At 37.1% G+C, this 20,462-nt stretch overlaps 2 protein-coding genes across 6 annotated transcripts in view; one reads left to right on the plus strand and one right to left on the minus strand.

The window, feature by feature from the left end:
• LOC129255145 (sialin-like) overlaps window positions 1-20,462 on the minus strand; it is a 63,575-nt gene that overhangs the window by 8,737 nt on the left and 34,376 nt on the right. For 4 of the 5 annotated variants that reach the window (XR_010292852.1, XR_010292853.1, XM_054893690.2 and 1 more), the window contains exons 2-3: window positions 15,843-16,068; window positions 518-751 (exon numbers count right to left, since the gene is read on the minus strand). Coding sequence is in view for 3 of the 5 variants with exons in the window: in XM_054893690.2 (XP_054749665.2) it covers window positions 518-751; window positions 15,843-16,067 (459 nt within the window). In the remaining 2 variants the exon portion in view is untranslated. Of the gene's footprint in view, window positions 1-517; window positions 752-15,842; window positions 16,069-18,020; window positions 20,150-20,462 lie in introns of all 5 variants that reach the window. The other variant, XM_064096106.1, reaches the window with a different exon arrangement.
• On the plus strand, window positions 530-13,285 carry LOC129257507 (histamine N-methyltransferase B-like). Its single transcript, XM_054895846.2, has 3 exons — window positions 530-1,496; window positions 10,927-11,250; window positions 11,832-13,285. The coding sequence occupies exons 1-3, from the start codon at window positions 1,292-1,294 to the stop codon at window positions 12,191-12,193; spliced, it is 891 nt and encodes a 296-aa protein (XP_054751821.2). The 5' UTR covers window positions 530-1,291; the 3' UTR covers window positions 12,194-13,285.

A 20,462-nucleotide genomic window follows, 5' to 3' on the forward strand; every position in this document is an offset into this window, starting at 1 on the left:
TTCCAACAAAGAATTATACATGTAGGACTATGTTTATCAATGGCACATCTTGTGTTATAACACGTACACATTCATTATGTACTATGTGATAATAACTGACTCTGCCATGACGGAATATCAGGGGGAAAAACACAATGCGTAATGTTGTAACTACGCCGTGATTTGACCATAATACACAAACAACGTTATCACACTTTTTGCAAAGCTTCAGACAGGGTTTAACCATATCTTAACTAGATACTTTTATACTAAGTTTCACTTTTTTTTTTTTTTTTTTTTTTGGGGGGGGGGGGGTATTTATTGTTTTATAAGTTCCTTATTTTATCAAGAAGTTTTTTTCTTCTTGTTATTCATGTAATGGATGTTATAACAGAATGTGTTCCAGAACTTGAATTCATCAAATGGCTCAGGATGCAAAGTTACTGCCATGTTACATAGAAATAACAGTATTTTTTTTTTGGGGGGGGGGGGCAGAAGTGATAAGAAAAGATACTGATTTGAATGGGTGATTCTTTACCTCAGCCATACCAGATACAACCCTGGTCACAAAGAAAAGCGGTAGACTGGTCCGTATGATTATTGGTGCAGCGATATTCATAATAGCAGAGATAGTCACACCGCCTGCAAAAAGCCATTTCCCGCCAAAACTGTCAGCGAGCCACCCAACCGGTCCATTCATGACAGCATAACCAATGTAGAAAGAGGCAAGAAGAAGGCCTTGTGTGTTACTGCTCCATTCAAATTCGGTTTGCTGCAGAGTATAATAGAGAAAGAGGGGAAGATGGAGAGAGAGGGGATAGAGAGAGAGATTGGTTATTTCTAAAATAGTCATTTTCAGGCGCCCGCCAATCAAAGGAGTTCGGACATGACTAGGAAGTGTTGGGGAAGCAATTGTGTAATTTCTGGGCACAATTGCATAAAAAAAATACTATCGTAATTAACTTTGCCATCCAAAGGTGTGTTTTGTGTTTCCGTTGGTACCATACTATGCCTTGAGGTTGGTACCTTACCATGGTAACAATGCTAAGCAGAATGAAGGATTTCAAGGTAGTTACCACTGAATGGCAAAGTTCATATACTAGTAACATTCATTCATGCAACGGCATTCTCTCCGGAAATTCTTGGTTTCCCCCAGCATGCACACTCCATTCACGGTACACGAGTTATTCATGTGAATGAAAGGTCAATAGTACACTGGTTCCCGTCGGCCTTTGATGTGATTTCACATCTGCCTATTGGTGAGGATTCGTTCTTGCCCAAGCTTCTGGAAACAAACCTTTTGCTTTAAATCATGGAAAAGACAAAAATGAAGTATACTCTGAGTGATCCAGACTACTACACAGAGATGTACCAGGTCTATGCAAAGAAAAGCAACAAGTATTCACACTTGCTAGAATGGACAGAGAACATATTTCCCAAAATGGTGTTGCAGAAATTGAGAGAGCGCTTCTCAGCAGAAACACATATTAATGTGCTTGGAATCGGGACCGGATCGGGTAAGTATTATACCATTTGGAAGGGTCCATGGTATTAAGCTACTTGTAGTCTTGTCCCTTGTACCACTGTAATAGTGTACTGGATGTTCATGTACTCTACTATCAGCAGGAGCTACAATGGATCTACCATGTTAGCTCCTTCCTTTTGAGGGTGACCTCCATGTTTATTTGCTAAATATGACCTTTTGACGTATAAGGCCAAGATCGTTAGCTAATAAATTGAAAACTGTTTTCAATTAAAGGAAAATCCAGCCTTGGCCATGTTGTGTTGGGAAGGAGAAAAATAAATTAAACGGAATGGTGAAAGTTTGAAAGAAATCGGACAAGCAATAAGAAAGTTATAGCTGCTTTGAAATTGAGATCACTAATACTATGTAGATTTCAAATTGGCAACTGGGTAAGTAAATTATGACAAGGGGCAAGGACAACTTTCTCATAGGCCATGTACTTTATTGTCAGGGATTTGTGGTTTTCTCCTAAGTACCCATTCCCCTGGGGCAGTAATCTAAAAATAATCCTGGTAGTATATTGTTTTATGTCCTCATTAGAGAAAAATATAATTTGAAATAAAACTTTGGGGAAAAATGACATTTTAGCCATAATATGTATTGGAGTACGTAGGAGAGTAGTCCTTGCCTTACATCACTATGACATCCCATATGGGGCAAATTTGAAGTCTCCATGGGTATAGTGATTACCAATATTTACAACTTTTAAAAATTAATAACTTTCTTGTTGTTTGTCCAATATTGTTCAAAGTTTCACCTATCAACTTGTCTGATTTTTCTTTTCCTTATAAAAACAAGTTTTTATTTGGGTTGGATTCCCCTTTAAACCCATTTTACACAGGTTTTCGTGCATGGTGCATGCAACTGATCTGATGAGATGGGGTCGCGGTGCGATTTTCTAAATCGAAGTCTGTGCATGTGTGCAAGTGATTGTTTTTTTGTGTGTAAGCATGGACCTATAATACTACTACGGTGTAAGTGAATGAGAGAGAGAGAGAGAGGGGGAGAGAGGGGGCGAGAATGTTGCTGCGTTGCGTGCATGTGGAATATGAATCGCAATGCGGCTCTGGCGCCTCATCTAGTACATTATCTGTTTCAAAGAGGTTGTGCAAACCAAAGAAAGGAAAGTGTATTTCTCCAGGGCATCCAATACGGAATTCGGAGCCTCACCCTTGAAATGGGAGGGTTTTTTTAGTCTTTGTTCTGCGATGTTTCATTTATTTTTTTTCTTGTATGTTTGATTTTGTATCGTGCAATAATTATTGTAAATATTAATTGTGATTTTCTTGATTTTTCAATAAAATAGAAATATACAAAAAGTATTACGCCGGGGTATTACGCTACTTTGATACTATACAGACCTGTGAAATGACCATATAGGTTATACAAGCATAACAGTAGAAAAGTATATAACAATGATAATATAATATTCACAAGATAGCGGTATAATGATAACAAATTATTGGAACGAATAATTGCATGATAATACAATATAGGCTAGACAATTATTGTAACACTCGCCATTTGTTATGTATTTTGCCATATAAGATTTCTAATGTTTTTATTTTCAGCTTACATCCTCAGTGCAATCTCAACAAATCTTACACACCTTCACACACTAGGCCATATTCTCCACACCCTCTCATCCCACCTGACACATCCTCACACACGCACTCATACCCTCACACACTACATCTTCCCACGTTACACACCCTCACACACTACCTCATCCCAAGGAGTTCATATACTCAACACCCTCTCATCCCACAGAACATACCCTCACACATATCCTGAACATTTCATCCTATCTCATCCACCCTCAAACACGGATTCATAATACTCAACACACCCTCATCCCACATTACAAACCCTCACACGCAGATTCATATCCTCAACCCACTCCCAAGAAAGTGGTGTATTCAAAACCGCTGAAGCTAGACCAATGAAACTTTCACAGAAGTTATTAAATGAAATGAGCTTTCTATAGTTATGTACATTTAATTGAAAATAATACTAAGTTTTGGACTTTTGGACCTAATTCAGCCGTATGTCAGAGAGACATTTTTTTTTGGGGGGGACGCGCTGTGTGGCGAGTGTACTGTAGGACTCTGATTAGCTCTGGGGCCCGTTTCATAAAGCTGTTCGTAAGTTAAGAGCGACTTTAAGAACGACTGGTGATCCTTTCTTGTGGTAAATGACGTTCACCATTATTTGTTGGTGATTATTTAGCGCGTAAGAAAGGATCACCAGTCGTTCTTAAAGTCGCTCTTAACTTACGAACAGCTTTATGAAACACCCACCTGGAGTATTTTAAAGAATGTTTGATTATTATTTAGTTACTTGATTTGACTTCTGAACGTAGTATGTGAATATTTCTTTGGATTATTATCATGCTTCAAGTATTTCTGCAGACTTGTTGTGACCTAGATATGTCGCTAACTTGTTTAACCCAGTAATGTTAGAACATTTAGGCTATATTGTTAGCATGGTTAAGGTATGCTGAAGATTAATGGCCCCTGTGATGATTTGCCTGCTTTTAATTTGGGATTTGGAAGTACATCATGCGCTGTGCAAATTATCGATCTAAATCGAGCACAAACTCATCATGGAAAAGGAAATGCATCATGATCACCGAAAGAATACTTGAGAACTCCAAACACATGTAACGTCATCTGGAAATTAAACAATTCTTCAGATATCATGGATTGAGCTAAATCCTAGGCCAAATACTGATACAAATGACAAAAGAGTTCGGAAATGGCAAGTGAAGTGACACGGAATGAGTCAATTCCTACTCTACATTTCCCAAGCAAATCTAAGAAATTTTCACTTCAATAGACACAATCCTGGTGTGGTGAAAGTGGCGTAACCACACCCCCAATCGGCTGGCAAAAAAAAACCGAGGGAAAAGGAGAGAAAAAAAGATAAACGTAGGGGGAAGGGAGAAGAAATTATTATGTATTATATCATATATTATGTTATATTACATGTATTATATTATATATATTTATATTATATTATATTACATAAATATTTTTTCATAACTAGGCCCATATGAAACATAATTTCCCTAGGGTCTATGTGTTCATTACTCCTGGTGCTCGCATTGTCTATTTTATTTATTCATTTATTTATTTACTTATTTTCTATATTTTTACTGCAGGAAAGACCTGTTCAGTTATGCAAAATGCTTTCCAAAAGCGCCCTGCAGTTTAACAAATAACTCAACACCATAGCAATTCAATGCATGTAACATATAATAAAGTAAAAACAGAATACATTATGTACATACTACATAATACATATAGAGTGAATCAACAATTATCATGGAATCATTACATCTACATCAAGTTATTTTGTGTAATTACATGTATGACAGTCAGAACTTTAACGATTTGGTGTTTTTTTTAAATGCATGGAGCGACGTGAATTTTTGTATACCACAAGGGAGCGAATTGAATAAGACGGCAGCAACATATTCAAAATATTTCCTTTTATAGTCCGTCCTTGGGCAGGGTATTGGAAGGGGACATTGTTCAGAATATCGTGTTTTATAAGTTACATAACGTTTGCAGTCAGATAAGTGGTCCCAGATAAGCTGGGGCTAAATCGTTTTGTATTTTGAAAGCAAGAACAAAAATATTGATCTTTGATATGTCCTCCACTGTTTGCCATTTGAGTTCAATTCATGTTTAATTAGATACATGTTCTCCCCATTTCATGCCAGAGTAAAGTGTTACACCCACAAGTATTTGATCATATTTACATTTTTATGGGTTCATTTATCTATTTGTATATGGGTTATTTTCTATAGTATATTTTATCATTAAAGCATAATTTTTCAATCTTTTCCTATGACCAAAAGCCATAATTTTTTTTCTTTTTATGCAAATGCATGCCGTTAAGATTGAGCCAGTTACAGATAACATCAAAATCACTTTCTAGATTTGTTTAACTTCCTTATATAATACATCATGACAGAATAGAGCAGTATCATCACATAAAGACACATTTCGGAATTAAAATTCAAATTCAAGTTACATGTATCATTGATAAAAATACAAAATATTAATGGACCCATTATGGATCCCTGTGGGACGCCTGATCTAATTTTTACACTTTCACTGACACCATTATTTACTACGACAAACTGTCTCCTGTCTGTTAAATATGCTTTCATCCAATCATATTCGTTACCCTTAATTCCGTAATACTTCAGTTTTCCAAGAATGGAATTGTCTGGTATAACATCAAATGCTTAATGTAAATCGGGGAAAGTACCTCCGATCATTCGCCCCTGATCCAATTTTTAGTCTGTAATTTCAGTTATTTATTTATTTATTATTTATTTATTTTGTTTTATTTATTTTATACTGCAGGGTAGGCCTGTTCAGTTCTTAAAACTGCTTTACAAAGGCGCCCTGCAGTTTAAAATACATGTCAAGATAACTATGAACAACAACAACAAACAACATCAAAAATACAAAATACAAAATATCTAACATCAGAAACAATTAACACCAAAATATAGAGTGGGAAGTGACAGTTTAAACATACATAGCATTGTAAATCAAAGGAATATCATTTCGCTCTTTATCAATTCGTATGAAAGGCTTTGCATAATTTTTTAAAAACTAACAAGGAGGTACAAACTTGTAAATTTGAAGGAAGTGCATTAAATAATTTGGGTCCGACATATGCGAAAGATTTTCTTTTATGTTCAATTCTAGCTTTGGGAAGCTGAAGGGGGCATCGTAAAGAATACCGTGTCCTGTATTTCACGGGCCGTTTACATACTAAAGGTTTTAAATAATTTGGAACTAAATCATTCATTATTTTATATACAAGAACACAATACTGATATTTTATACGCTGATCTACTGATTGCCACTTCAGTGACTGCAACAAAGAAATTTGTGATGTATTATAATCTTTTTTCAAAAGCATTCTGGCATATTTATTTTGAAGTTTTTGTATCTTATCTAAATGTATTTTTGCACTGCTTCCCCAAGATGTAATACAGTAATCAATGTAAGGTAAAACCATAGAAAAGTACAGCTTCTTCATAATATCAAAGGACAGTAAGTGCTTAATCCGCCTTACACAACCTATTGCCCGAGATATTTTACAAACGATATTAGTAATATGTTCGCACCAAGTCAAGCCCGGATCGAGCATGACACCTAAGTATTTAATCTTTTTTACATTTTCTAATTGTATGTTCCTGAATTTCACTGACAAATGAGCACCCCTCAACTTTTTCTTTTGACCAAATTCCATGGCTTTTGTTTTTTGCGGGTGTAAATGCATATTATTTAAGTCTAGCCATTTACTTATTGAATCAAAATCATCTTGCAAATACTTTTGTACCTCCTTAATTGATTCACCGTGATTAAAAATGGCGGTATCATCAGCATAAAGAGACATTTTAGAATGTACATGCAATTTCAAATTACACATGTCATTAATAAAAATACAAAATATCAATGGACATTAGACATGTAGTAGTAGAATGCAAAGGTCTAAAACCTGTCTGGGAATTCGTTAGCAGTTTGTTTTCATTCAAGTATTCATATAGTTAATTGTGGATTGCTCTTTCTAGTATTTGAGACAAGGGACGTAGAACAGATATCGGTCTAAAATTATCGACATCATTATGACCCTCCTTTATGCATTGGAATAATTCTTGCCGTCTTTAAATCTCTTGGAATAGTACACGTTCGCAATGTCATATTGTATTCATAGATGAATCAGATGAATAATCCTGTTAAAGGGAATTAAATGGGTATTAAAACATCCCGTTTTCAAGTCAGTATACATCAAATATATTTCCTCGCACTTCGAGTTTTATTATTTTTATGTATAGTCTCAGTAGTGACATATGCTTCTTTCGCATGACTACTTAATGGGATTGCCCCATGCTTAAGGTCTGAATATAAAACATTTTCAGTCCTTGCTTACGTTCGTATTAGTGGATTGGTGAGACATGCCTGCTTTTCATGAATTCCTAAAAACAGTCCTTAAAATGTCCCTATTTCTGGTCTAAATATATATTTAAAAAATCAGCTCGCGCTTCGCGCTCGCATCATTTGGTTAATAAAGTAAGTACGGTCTTAGTGAATTCCTACAAACAAGCCTTAGAATACCCCTCTCCAGTTTTGAAATTCAAAAATTTTCAAATTGCGCTTTGCGCTCGCAATGTTTGATTAGTGAGATACGTATAATGTTCATGATTACAATGACTAGACAAAGTGCTTCAAGGGATGGTCCAGGCTGGATATATTTATATCTCAATAAATTGAGTAAAATTCACAAAGCAAAATGTTGAAAATTTGATCGAAATCAGATAACAAATAAGAAGTTATTGAATTCTTAAGATTTGCATAATTCCGGTGAAACAGCTCTAGACATGTCTTTATGAATATTCATTTGATTGGCTGATGATGTCATATCCCCACTTGTTCTTTTGTATTTTATTATATGAAATTAGGTTTATTCAAAATATTTCTACCAAGAACTAAAACAATTGGATTGACAACTGATTAAGTGCATTAGTTATATATTGCTGCAACTTATTTCATCATAATGGAGACACATCATTTACACATGTATGAAATAATGAAACATTTATGAGTTTATGTAATAACATAAGAAAAATGAAAGTGGGGATGTGACATCATGAGCCCACCTAATGAATATTCATGACGATGTGCATATAACTGTTTTCACAAAATATTGAAAGTTTAAAGTTCGATAACTTGTGAACCCAGTGAACCCTTTGAATTTTACTCTATTTATTTAGATATAAATATTTTCAGCCCAGACCATTTTCAGCCCGGACTCGCACTTCGCGCTCGCATTGTTTCTTCTGTGAGACGGGTACGTATCATGATGACAAAGATTTGCTTACAATGTCCTTTTTTTAGGTCTGATACCGTCTGAATATCAAACATTTTTCAGCTCGCGCTTCGCGCTCGCGTTATGTGATCAGTGAGATACATATCCGTTTAATGGCACAATCCTGAAAATTTCTCTATTAGGTCATTAGCCCTATACCTGGCTATTTTTTTTGCTGGTGCTCCCACCCCCATGCCGTGACTCACGGTACGCCACTGCATGATGATAAATAGAATACAACAGCTTGCACTGAGCTTACATTACTAAGGAAATATAGTGCGTCAGTACAAAAGACACTCACCATGGATGAACGTACAAACTAAAAAGTCAAACTATGATAAACATTGGCAAACCTTTAGAAGTATGCCAAATTTGGTAAACCAGTTCCAATATCAATTCAATCCATAAACTACACAACATTTACAAAGAGTCAAATTCAGTAAAAACACTTGACTAAGTATGAAAGGAAAAAAAGCCCCTCTGATAAGGAAGGAAAAGGGACACAACTAGCTCGTATTTGTTGATAATGAATACTAAGAAAAATGAAATGACGTTCAACAGGGTGGTGAAATAAGCGGGGCACATCCTATGCGCTTGGTTGCAGGGTAGATTTTAAAAAGAATATGTCATGTATGAAAACATATACATGAACATGTATTATTTTATCATATCCTAGTATTTTTTTCTTTCTCCATCCATCTGTTTCTTACAATTTCTGTAAGGAATGATTTCATTCAATAGCAACAAATCAAGAAAATTCTGGTGAGAAAAGTGATGGTCATCAATCAAGCGTGTATACGACATGCAATACTACCACGGTTCACGATCATGATCATACTTGTCATTTGATCAGGGGCTGCGATCCTGGGGGGAGGCACAGTGCCCCCCACACTTTTTGAAGCACTGAAAACACTACGCAAGAAAAATTCCCCCTCACGAACGTGTACTGTGCCCCTTTTATCGGAAGAGGACCCGTTTTAGGTGTTACCAAGTGCCCTTTCTCGTATAAGTGCCGATTAACACCCCCCCCCCAAAAAAATGCTCCCTCACGAACGTGTTCTGTGCCCCTTTCACCTGAGAAGGACCCATTTTATGTCTGAGCAAGTGCTCCCTTGCCTTCTTGTAAGTGCCCTTTCTCGAATCAGTGCCCCTTTTTACCCAAGAAAAGTGCCCCTTACGAACGCCCTTTCTCGTATCAGTGCCCCTTTTTACCCAAGAGAAGTGACACTCAGGAACATGTCCTGTGCCCCTTTCACCTGAGAAGGACCCGTCTTATGCCGTTAGCAAGAGCCCCTCTTCATTCTTATAGGTGCCCTTTCTCGTATCAGTGCCCCTTTTCACCTAAGAAAAGTACGTGCCCCCCGAACGTGTTCTGTGCCCCTTTCACATAAGAAGGACCTGTTTTTATGTGTTAACAAGTGCCCTTTGCCTTACTCGTAGGTGCCTGGCCTTCATATCAGATAAGTTGCTATGAAAAACAACTTTATTTAGTGATGTTCTGCTTCCTTCTGCAAGTGCATAATGAATGAAAAAAATTGTAAAAATAATCCTACGTGCCTTTAGTTTATGAGTCATGTGAGTCGGGTAGATAAGTCTTTTTTTTATACTTTGTTTCAAGATCATGGCTGTACGCATGGGGGAGACAGGGGCAGTTGCCCCCCCCCCCCCGAAATTTTGAAAAATTACATTTTTACTGCAAACTTTTCACAAAATTTATCAAAAGTATGCACAAAACCTATCAATTTCACTGCAAAAGCGCCTCAATGGTAAGCTCGGTCGCTTTGCTCCCTTGCTTTTAAGTTTTTTTCTCCAAAAAGTATACGCGTACTACCCCCAGCGGACACACGGCCATGTTTAAGATAGTGCCCTTATTTCCCTGTGCCCCCCCCCCCCCACTTTCAACTATGCTCCGCCGCCCATGCATTTGATTCGTCATGGATATTACTATGTTCGATCGTAAATTAGTGGGGCATGATATAGGTCATACATATTTGATATATTGTGGGATGTAGTCCCCCATCTTCACCTCAGGATCGACATCGTTGTTTTAATGTCGACTTTAAGTCATAATCAAGAAAACTTTAAAATTCACAATGCAACTCTTTTTAATCTATGATCCCTACCGGTTCTTAGATGTATATTTCACTCGTAAATTGTTTTATCTCAAGCACCTTGTGAAAATGTCAAAACTTATGATTACAAAACTCCAAGTCAACTGGTCTCGCCAACCTCCCTTGATGTGTTAAAACTTTCATTGAACCATCGACACGTATTATCTTTGATTAAAATTCATATCCTATACATGTCCCACATGAATGGTGTAGTTCAGTTCTCGTCACCGATTTCTCTAAAAATTTTGTTCGGGTGGATGACACCGTAGCAATCGTCAACCACTTAGCGTGGGCACCCAAGTCAATCATATTGCATGGATTGAGAATTGCTTCCGCCATCAATGTCATATTAGGGTAGAATATCGCCTGGATTTATTTATAATTTCCATTTTTCCTCTTTTTGTTCTTAAACAGGAGAGATGGATCGCAAAATGGCGGGAATCATCAATGGCCATTTCAAGTCTGTTCGGAATGTAGTGGTGGAGCCAGCGGAAAAACAGCTTGCTATCTATCGCTCTGTTCTAGAGAGCGACAAGTCCAAATTCAAAGGCATTGATTTTGACCTCCGTCAGATGGTCTTTGACGAGTATCGTGAGCACGAGGGCGAGCATCCACCCAAATACCACTTCATCAACGCTATGCAATCCATTTACTACATCGATGACGTTAACGATACCTTAAGATATCTCTATGCCTCCTTGGAGGAGGGCGGGGTTATGTTGATAACCACTCTCTCGGGTAAGCAGTTTTTCAATAACCGATAAAGGTAAGCTCTATCATGATATCTAGTCATATGGAGGAGAAAACGTGAGGAGAGTTGGTAAATTTTATCGCATTAATGAAGAAACAACAACTTTTCTTTTGAAAATGGCATGTGTGTGAAAATGGCATGTGTGGTGTAGTTGGATCATTCAAAAGATGCTTTTACTTTACTTTACTTTACTCCAAAGATGTTGTAGGATTAAGCCTGTTCATCGATCAAGGTAGAGATGTTTATTGCTATTATCAGACAAAATTATACAGGTGCTCTACTTGTGTTGGCAGGGAGGGGTGGCAGTGGTATCGTGGACAGCCAAAAAATCCATGAACACACAAAACACTTGAAAATCTTTCTAAATCTTAGAAGACTTGAAACTACGGAGATTTAAAGGAAATAAGAGATTGAATTAAATGACAGGAAATGTGGTACACGATCGGATGGTACATCACATGACTTCATATTACCAAATGATACATGAGATAACATTCCATTGAATTTCATTAAATGAAATATTGATATTAAATAAAACTGGATATTTTTTCCGTATTTCACGTTGCAGATGCATGTGGTTTCCAGCTGGTGTGGAACCGCTTCCCCCAAGTACAGGACGTGGCCGGACCATACCCAGGCACCAACGATATCCGACAGAGCCTGTTGGATCTCAATATCAAGTTTGAAGAAAATCACCAGAGATTATACGGGGACATAACAAGCTGTTTCCAGGAAGGGTCAAAGGAAGGGGAACTCATCGTCGATTTCTTTAGTCAAATCATCGATCTCCGTGGTACGTCGCCCGAGCTCTATCAGGAGGTTGTCGATTATATGGGTTCGGAGCAGTGCTCGGAGAAAAAGAAAGACGGGACAATTCTCATTAACAGCGACTGGGACGCGTTCGTGGTGTACAAACCACTCTCCATCTAAATAAATACTCTAAACATTCTGTAGAAGAATAAACGGCATCCAGACAGTATTGATACAAGCACAAAATGAGGGACGAACAGTTAGACCAAAATCATCAAAGAATAATAGAGCTATAATTCTAAAAATTTTCACTTTGTAAACTCGTATGCAAGCAGCTACTCCATGTAACATTTTCTTTTCTTTTTATATTTTATACATATTGTAACGAACTCCATTTCTGCTTTTATGTCATAGAGAGCTTACAGAGTCTGTATACATAGACTATGCGGAAAAAGTGCTGGGGGTTCTGTGAATTAACGAAAATTAGCAAAAATCGCATATTTTATGAACATGTTGGAGTTGTCATGGTCTCTTCTGATTAATTGTAAAAAAAGAAGTTGTCTAAGCATAACCCAGTCGTTTTATTTGAGAAAGCAGGCCGATTAGCAAAGTTAATGAAGTTATTGTAGCTATTGTAGTCATTTTAGTAACTATTTTATCGAAGTTTTAGTAAATGCATAAATATGAGGAATCATTGGAAAATGGGAGAATAGTCTTTTAAAGCTTAGCCCATTGCACAGGGCCCGCCTTACCTTTCATGGGTCTCATATTTGTTCTGTGCACTGATTAATATTTAATCTTTGATAAATTAAAGGCAGTGTTTCCATAGATCCAACACAAATTTCCCGAAACTAAATACCAAATTTCCCGAAATTCATACATTTCCTAGAATTTTCAAGTTTTGAATTTTAACAAACATGGGGCAACAATACAGCGAGCCTAAATTTGGTCCAAATGACGAAAAACAAAGAATTTAACATTTTTTTTTGTTCATGCCCTCTTTAGAAATAGGAACAAAATTACAAAATGCGAGCGCAGGGCGCGAGCGGAAAATTTTGAGCTACTTATCGAGGTAAACACTTCTTTAAGGTATAACATGAATATTAAAAGTTGCCATGTTTTAATTGTAATTTTGGGATTTCACGGAATTACCTAAAAAAAAAACCCGGATTTGTTCATTACCTTAAAATGATCAAAATTACCCGGAATTTGGGTAATTATTTCCTTCAAAGTGGAAACACTGGTCAAAGGTAAAGATCAAACTTAATCCTACACTAGCTCTCTGGACTACGTTAATTGGAGTGTTATAAAAGGACAAATGATAATTGGTGTGTGAAACGAATGCTGGTGACTGAATGGTCGACGGATGTGAGATTGACTGAAGTGAGACGTGAAAGGTGATCGATTGCAGTCGACGGATGATCTAACTGGAGAAACAGTCTTTTCCATAAACCATCAGCAACGGACGGTCAGGCACGGTGGCATCCTGCAAGAAAACCGTGTCAGCTGAAAGTTGGATTCGAGGCCGTCACAATATTACAGACCTATATCATGATCCCCATAAAGAGAAGGGACTCTAAGCATGGTAAGGAATTGAAGCATATAAGAGATGGAATCTAAACTAAATCAAAATAAAACATCGACCGATCCGGTATGCAAACAAAATATTTTTAAAGGTTTGTAAAAGATGGGTAGAAATTGATAGCAGATCCTTGAAAGGATCAGTATTGTCAAACATCACATTTTCTTTTTTAAGTTGATAATACAAGCATTCAATCTTTGAGAAACGTATAATGTGTATTACATGTTATACATATAATATTTGATTTTGATACTATCTTATTACAATGCAGCAATGTATATCAGTGATTATTATTACGAACAAAATCAATAATATATTGATTACAGAATATTACTGAGACTAACCCTTAATTTTTTTTTTTTTTCTCTAGGTCCACAAGCAGTTCAGTGCTGGCGGATCCAGATTTCGCCAATCGTAAAAGTAGCGTAAAAAGTAGCGCTGATCTGTTACAGTTACTAAACGCTTGTGGACGCTTCTTCTTACATGTCTAATTTTGAACATCCCCCCCCCCCCTTTTCATAATTATTTTTGCACTGCCAATAGGGGGAGCGGCCGCTTCACCCCCACTCGATCTGCCTATTCATACTCGGTTCATCTATAGCCGTAAGTTGTAAAATGGTAAACAAACCAAACGTGTATACGATGTAGATCTATTTGGAGAAGATGGTGTAGGAGAATCCTCATGTCAACCTGCTGTTAGAAATATAACTATAACGGTTTGTGGAAAGGTCAAAAGTTGCGGTCTATTAAAATTGTTAAGTAGCTTTGTCTTTTGTCGAAACAAGTTACCGGCCATGCATTCAATTATCAGTCCTCGGCACGTGCCTGATTGGTCTGTTCTCTCTTCAGTCCAGTTTTATCTTCGTATGTTTTTCTTGATATACCTTTTTGTTTGTTGATGCGGACCTCTGTATCTGTAATAAAGTTTTGACTTAGATAGAACATGGAGCTATAAAACACAGATAGCTTCATGGGTAGAATATAGGGGAGATCGGGGTTTTTTGGAACGCGGGGTAAGTTGAAACATTGTAATTTTCTTTAACGCCTGTAAAATAAATTTATGCAATACTGCCCTCAACATTTATTGCTATTAATAATACAGCATTTATGCAATACTGCCCTCAACATTTATTGCTATTAATAATACAGCACTGTTGTATTATTAATAGCAATAAATATTGAGGGCAGTATTGCATAAATTTATTTTACAGGCGTTAAAGAAAAGTACAATGTTTCAACTTACCCCGCGTTCCAAAAAACCCCGATCTCCCCTAGAATTACTCACCTGCACAGGAATAAATTCCTATAAGTAAATAGTTGCTCCCATTTATAAAATGCAATACCATAGATAAATGAAAGTTGGTATCTTTTGGTTTAAATCAAGCCGACTCTGGCGCGGCGGAAGGTATTTTCGTTTGGGAGGGGGGGGGGGGGGAGCAAAGCCAAAAAGGGCACTTATATGTCAAAATAGACATTTTGGCGCAAACGGATATTTTCACCATGACATTATCATCTGCGTGAAGTAGTTGTGCACTGCAAAAACTCGTGTGTTGATTTACCATCAGCCCGGAATCTAAATACCTATGTCCACACCTGCAGAGAAGTATTAAAACAACACCAGTTTAGAATTAAACCGATGCTTTTTTAATACTAACTGGTGTGGTGTTAGACCAAAACCAAACTGGTGTTGTCTAACACTTCTCTGGTGTAGACTTATACAGATTCCGGGCTGGTGGTAAATCAACACCGGAATTTTTGCAGTGGGTGTTTTGTAATAATTAAGACTTTTTGAAGTGATTTCTGATAAATAAAATTTACATTATTTAGGCTTCATTTTTTCGTGAGCAAGCGTCCCTACATAGCGAATGATAAAAAATCAATGAAATGTCATTTTCTCTGAAAATTTAAAATGAATATCAATATATAAATTATTTTACACCCAATCATGAAAAGAAAAGAAAAATAAGTCATCAGGAACCATTAAAAAATGAAATTCATGCATTTTATATTACATAACACATGGAGCACCTACTCGTTTATTTCGTCACAAATCCAAAACTTATTATAATAACTTTCTTAATCTTCTAAACCTTCACCAATATCTTATATTATTTTTTCTGTTATTCTTACAACAAACTTTTTTTCAGGGTGAACTTCCCCTTTAATTCCGTATGTGAATACGCTTACTTATATGAACAATATATATGATTTCTCACAGCTATTATTTTATGAATTGGCAATACTCACGTTCAAATCAGCTGACTTTGATGAACTATACATTCCTTTCACTTCTGCGCGAGAGCATGTCTGCGTCGATGCGTTAATGTCATGTGACTGCAAATGTGCACTGTGATTGGTCTTTGCTATCGTTACCATGACGACACTGAGGTTGAGTCGCAGGACGTGCACAGTAGAGATACCAACAAAGGCGAGAACAGCAAATAGCCATCTTGCGGAGCAGGTACAGTGCATACTATAATCAAAAAAGGGAAAAGGCGGACGGATTTCACAGTCAGCTTTCGAAATCTGTTAACGATGACATAATGGGATATCCAACGCCACCGGAGACTCTGCCTCAGGTCCGGGCCCCAGGTCCCATGCAGTAAGGGCTAGCTCTGTAAACTTCAAAGAGCTCTAATTTATGCCCCCTGAATGGAACCTTCCTGCTTTAGGTCTAAGCACCGGCGTGGAGGGGGGTGGCTATCATGGGTGTCGATCACGGGGGGATGGGGGGGATATATCCCCCCCCCCCCAATATTTCAAGTGGGGGGGATGGCCTGTATTATCATCCCCCAATAATTTAGGGTAGAAAAATTATAATAATGATGATGAAAAATTGAAAAGTTTGATCATGATGATTATAGTGATGATTATAGTATGACATCAATCAGTTTGTTTCCCTTGCAATTTGTGTATATTGGTATTAAATGAAAACATTCTTTTTCAGGACTATTGGAAGTTCAAGATAAAAAAGAATGAAATGTTTATGTATATGATATTTTTTAACACATGACATAAAAGGACCCCAACGAAAAACAACTTTTGTTGATAGGGTGTTCCATCCCACCAGTGGTGAATGAATTAATTTTAATAAATCAATTAATTCAAAAGGGTGGAAAAACAAACGGGAGTAAAAGGGTGGCAAGATAAATCGTCTAAGGAATGACCATATAGCTATTAGAGTAATAGCCCCACCAATGAAAATATTTGGGGGGAACATATCGTTTTGCCCCCCTCCCAATAATTCCGCATGTGCAACTAAAAATAAAATAAGATTGTAATGCTACACTGAAACCAGCAAGCGAGATTAAGATACCAACTCGATTTTGATCTAAAATCGTGCTCAAAATGTCTGCTTTTCAGATCGGAATATAAAAAATTTCAGCTCGCGCTTCGCGCTCGCATCATTTCTGTACCAAAACCCCATACTTTTCATGATTAAATAGGTGAATAGAATGTCCCGTTTTCAGTTCTATACCTCAAAAGCGTCCATTAAATTGTCTTTTTGTCCAGATCGAAATTTTAAAATTTTCAGCTGACGCTTTGCGCTCGCATCTATTGTTCTTCTAGATACCCATCTTAATCATTGGTACCAAAAGTGCTTAGAATATCAAGCTTTCACGTCAGAATATAAAGAAATTTTAGCTCGCTCTCTAGTGAGATACATGTATCTATGCTCCTCATGAGTTACTACAAGCAAACCTAAACAGGTACATTTTTCCTGTTTTCATGTCATACTAAAAATTTTCAGCTCGCGCTTCGCGCTCGCATTGTTGGTGAGGTTGAGATATGTGTCTCTTTCTCATGATTCATATATATATATATATATATATATATAAAATATAGGCCTATGTGTAGGGGTGTGTGGGTGAGTTTGTTCGTTTTATATGATCGAGCGTCTTTTGGAACGTTGATTCATGATTTTGCCCCCCCCCCCAATCTGAAAAATGGATCGATGCCCCTGTGTATACATCATGCTCAATCAACAGATTACTATGTACATGTTCCAGATAATTTTTGTCATTTTTTCTTTCGTATGAGTTTAGAATAGGCTTACTTGTAACACAAATTGAATTAAAAAAAATTATATAAGTACAGTACACTACAACAATGAAGGAATTTCCAAGAACACCATGCATATCAATCACTCCCAAATGTCCTAACTTGTGATTTTAGTGGGGGTAATGTTGAAAGATCCCCATCCACAAGAACTTTTGTGTCATCATCCCCCCCAACCAAGAATACTGATCGACACCCATGGTGGCTATGTTCGACAACAACAAAAAAGGAAGGAGGCAACGAAAGAAAATAAAAGGAAAAAGTAAATTACGATATGTTATTTGCTGAATATAATGTCAAAACCTATAACATTAGAATTTAATTGTATGAGAAGTTATTCCATTATTGCCATGTTTACTTACTTACTTGGATTTACTTGGATGTAGAGACATAAAGCTATAAAGCTTATTTGTCCCTCGTCACGTAGGGTTGTCTCTGGTTTGGTGAATATTTTAATGGATGGGATTTCCAGTGCCTCTCGATTGCAGATTTAAATGCATTTACACTAGTAGCAGATACTGCTACTTCAGGCAAAGCATTCCAGTTATTAATGCTTCTAACTGTAAAAGCATATTGCCGTGTCTGTAATCTACATCTGTATTTCCTGAATTTCATACTATGACCTCTGGTCCTTTTATTATCATCAAGATGGAACAGGCTACTCAGATCTATCCGATCAATACCTCTTGTGATTTTGAAGATTTGAATGAATTCTGCTCTTTGCCTTCTGTATGAAAGAGTAGGGAGTCCCAAAATTCTCAACCTTTCAGGGTAATCTAAATGACGGGAATGTTGGGAAGTAGTCTCGTCGCTCGTTGCTGTATCTTTTCTAGTTGATCTTCATCTTTTTTTAAGACTGGAGCCCAAGCAGGATTACAATATTCTAGGGTAGGACGTACAATAGCTTTGTAGAGTTTGAGCCAGCCCTTCTCATTTAGAGCCGTGAAGGATCTCTTAATTATGCCAAGCTTGGTATCGGCTCTTTTTGTAATATCAGCAACATGTTCACTGAAGGAGAGGGATTTGTCGAACACGACTCCTAAATCTCTCTCTCTATCTTCTGGTTTGACTTCACATATTCCCTCTTCGGTTGGCATCTGATATTGAAAGTTTTTATTCCTACAACCATAATGTACAACCTTGCATTTTGAGTTGTTGAACTTAAGTTGCCATGCTTTCGCCCATTCCCTCACGGCATTTACGTCATCTTGAAGATCATTTGCATCACTCTGTGAGTCCACTATTCTATACATCTTTGTGTCATCAGCAAATAACATATTGGACTTGACAGATTCAGGTAGATCATTTATGAAACATATGAATAAAGTGGGTCCGAGGACACTACCTTGCGGAATTCCGCTAGTAACCGGAAGCGAAGTGGAAAGTTTTCCATTTACAGATACTTTCTGAGATCTACCAGATAGATAGGCTTCAATCCAGTTTAACAGTTGGCCACCAATACCGTATGCTTTCAATTTGGAGATCAGACGCTGGTGGGGGACACTATCGAAAGCCTTTTGATAGTCTAAGTATATACAATCAATTGAGTGACCGTCATCGATGTCCCTGGTCCAATCCTCGAGTACTTCCAGCAACTGTGTCGTACAGGATCTGCCACTGCAGAATCCATGTTGGTTGTCACAGAGAAGATCCTCTCCCTCTAAATGTTGCAAGAGAACTTTCCCGTACAATCTTTTCCATGACTTTACAAGTTATTGATGTTAGACTAACGGGTCTATAATTGGATGGATCACTCTTTTTTTGCTTTCTTGTACAGAGGAATTACAATAACTTGACTCCATGACTCAGGAACAGTACCCTCCTCCATCAGCTTCGTAAAGATTATCTTGAGTGGTGTACTTATCTCATTATATATTTCTCTTAATACTCTAGAGTTGATTCCATCTGGACCAGGAGACTTATTAATGTCCAGTTTGGACAGTATCTCTTCTATGTCTTGTTCCCTGAATTCAATCTTTGTCAGCTCTGTCCGAGTCTTCTTCTGAATATTTGGTATAGAAGTCAGATCTTCTTCAGTAAAAACACTACCGAAGAAGGAATTGAAGGTAGTTGTCTTCTCTTCGTCGGACCTGGCTAGGGAACCATCTTGATTTACTAGGTCAGGAAAAGTAGCTTTACACTTGGACTTGCTCTTGACATATTTCCAGAAACATTTAGCATTATCTTTCACCTCCTCTGCAATTTGGTTTTCGAAAGATGATTTTGCATTCCAATCTGCCTCAGACCTACTCTTCTGATATTTATTCTATGATTTACGTTTGAGTTTGATTATTTCCAAGTACCCCTCAAAATACTTGTGCATTACTGATTGAGGTAATGTGTTGCGTAAGGCATAGACTCGTGATTTGAATAAAAATAGCGGCCATCTTTAAGGCTTAAAATGGCCGAATCTCGAGAAGTTCCAGGGCTCTGTCCCGAACCCTATAGTACTGGCGTACAGATGGAGGAGTTTGAGCCCATGGCCCCCGAAAGTTCTACAACCAAGAACAAAAAAGGAGAAAAGAAAGGAAAGGATGATTTTGCCTCATTTAATGTATTGTTACACTGTCTGGGCGAACACATATCCCACCAGGCTCCTTGGATTACAAAAGAAGATCGTTAAAATATGTTGCATGTCTGATTTTAATACTCCCTCAAAACCACAAAATTAATTTCCTAAATATAATATATATCAATTGAATCAATATTGTATCACATTAATGGTTTCAAACATGAACAAAATAAAGTGCTGTATAATCTTGCCTCTATGATCAAATGTAAAATATTAATGCACAGTTATAACACTAG

This window comes from Lytechinus pictus, chromosome 1 (genome assembly GCF_037042905.1).
Source record: "Lytechinus pictus isolate F3 Inbred chromosome 1, Lp3.0, whole genome shotgun sequence".
NCBI lineage: Eukaryota > Metazoa > Echinodermata > Echinoidea > Temnopleuroida > Toxopneustidae > Lytechinus > Lytechinus pictus.

What these genes read in the sequence shown, in the direction of transcription:
- LOC129257507 (XM_054895846.2), top strand. Translation starts at nt 1,292, where the DNA reads ATGGAAAAGACAAAAATGAAGTATACTCTGAGTGATCCAGACTACTAC. An exon ending in TGGAATCGGGACCGGATCGG is followed by an intron (nt 1,497 to 10,926) that starts GTAAGTATTATA and finishes GTTCTTAAACAG; the next exon opens with GAGAGATGGATCGCAAAATG. An exon ending in GTTGATAACCACTCTCTCGG is followed by an intron (nt 11,251 to 11,831) that starts GTAAGCAGTTTT and finishes TTCACGTTGCAG; the next exon opens with ATGCATGTGGTTTCCAGCTG.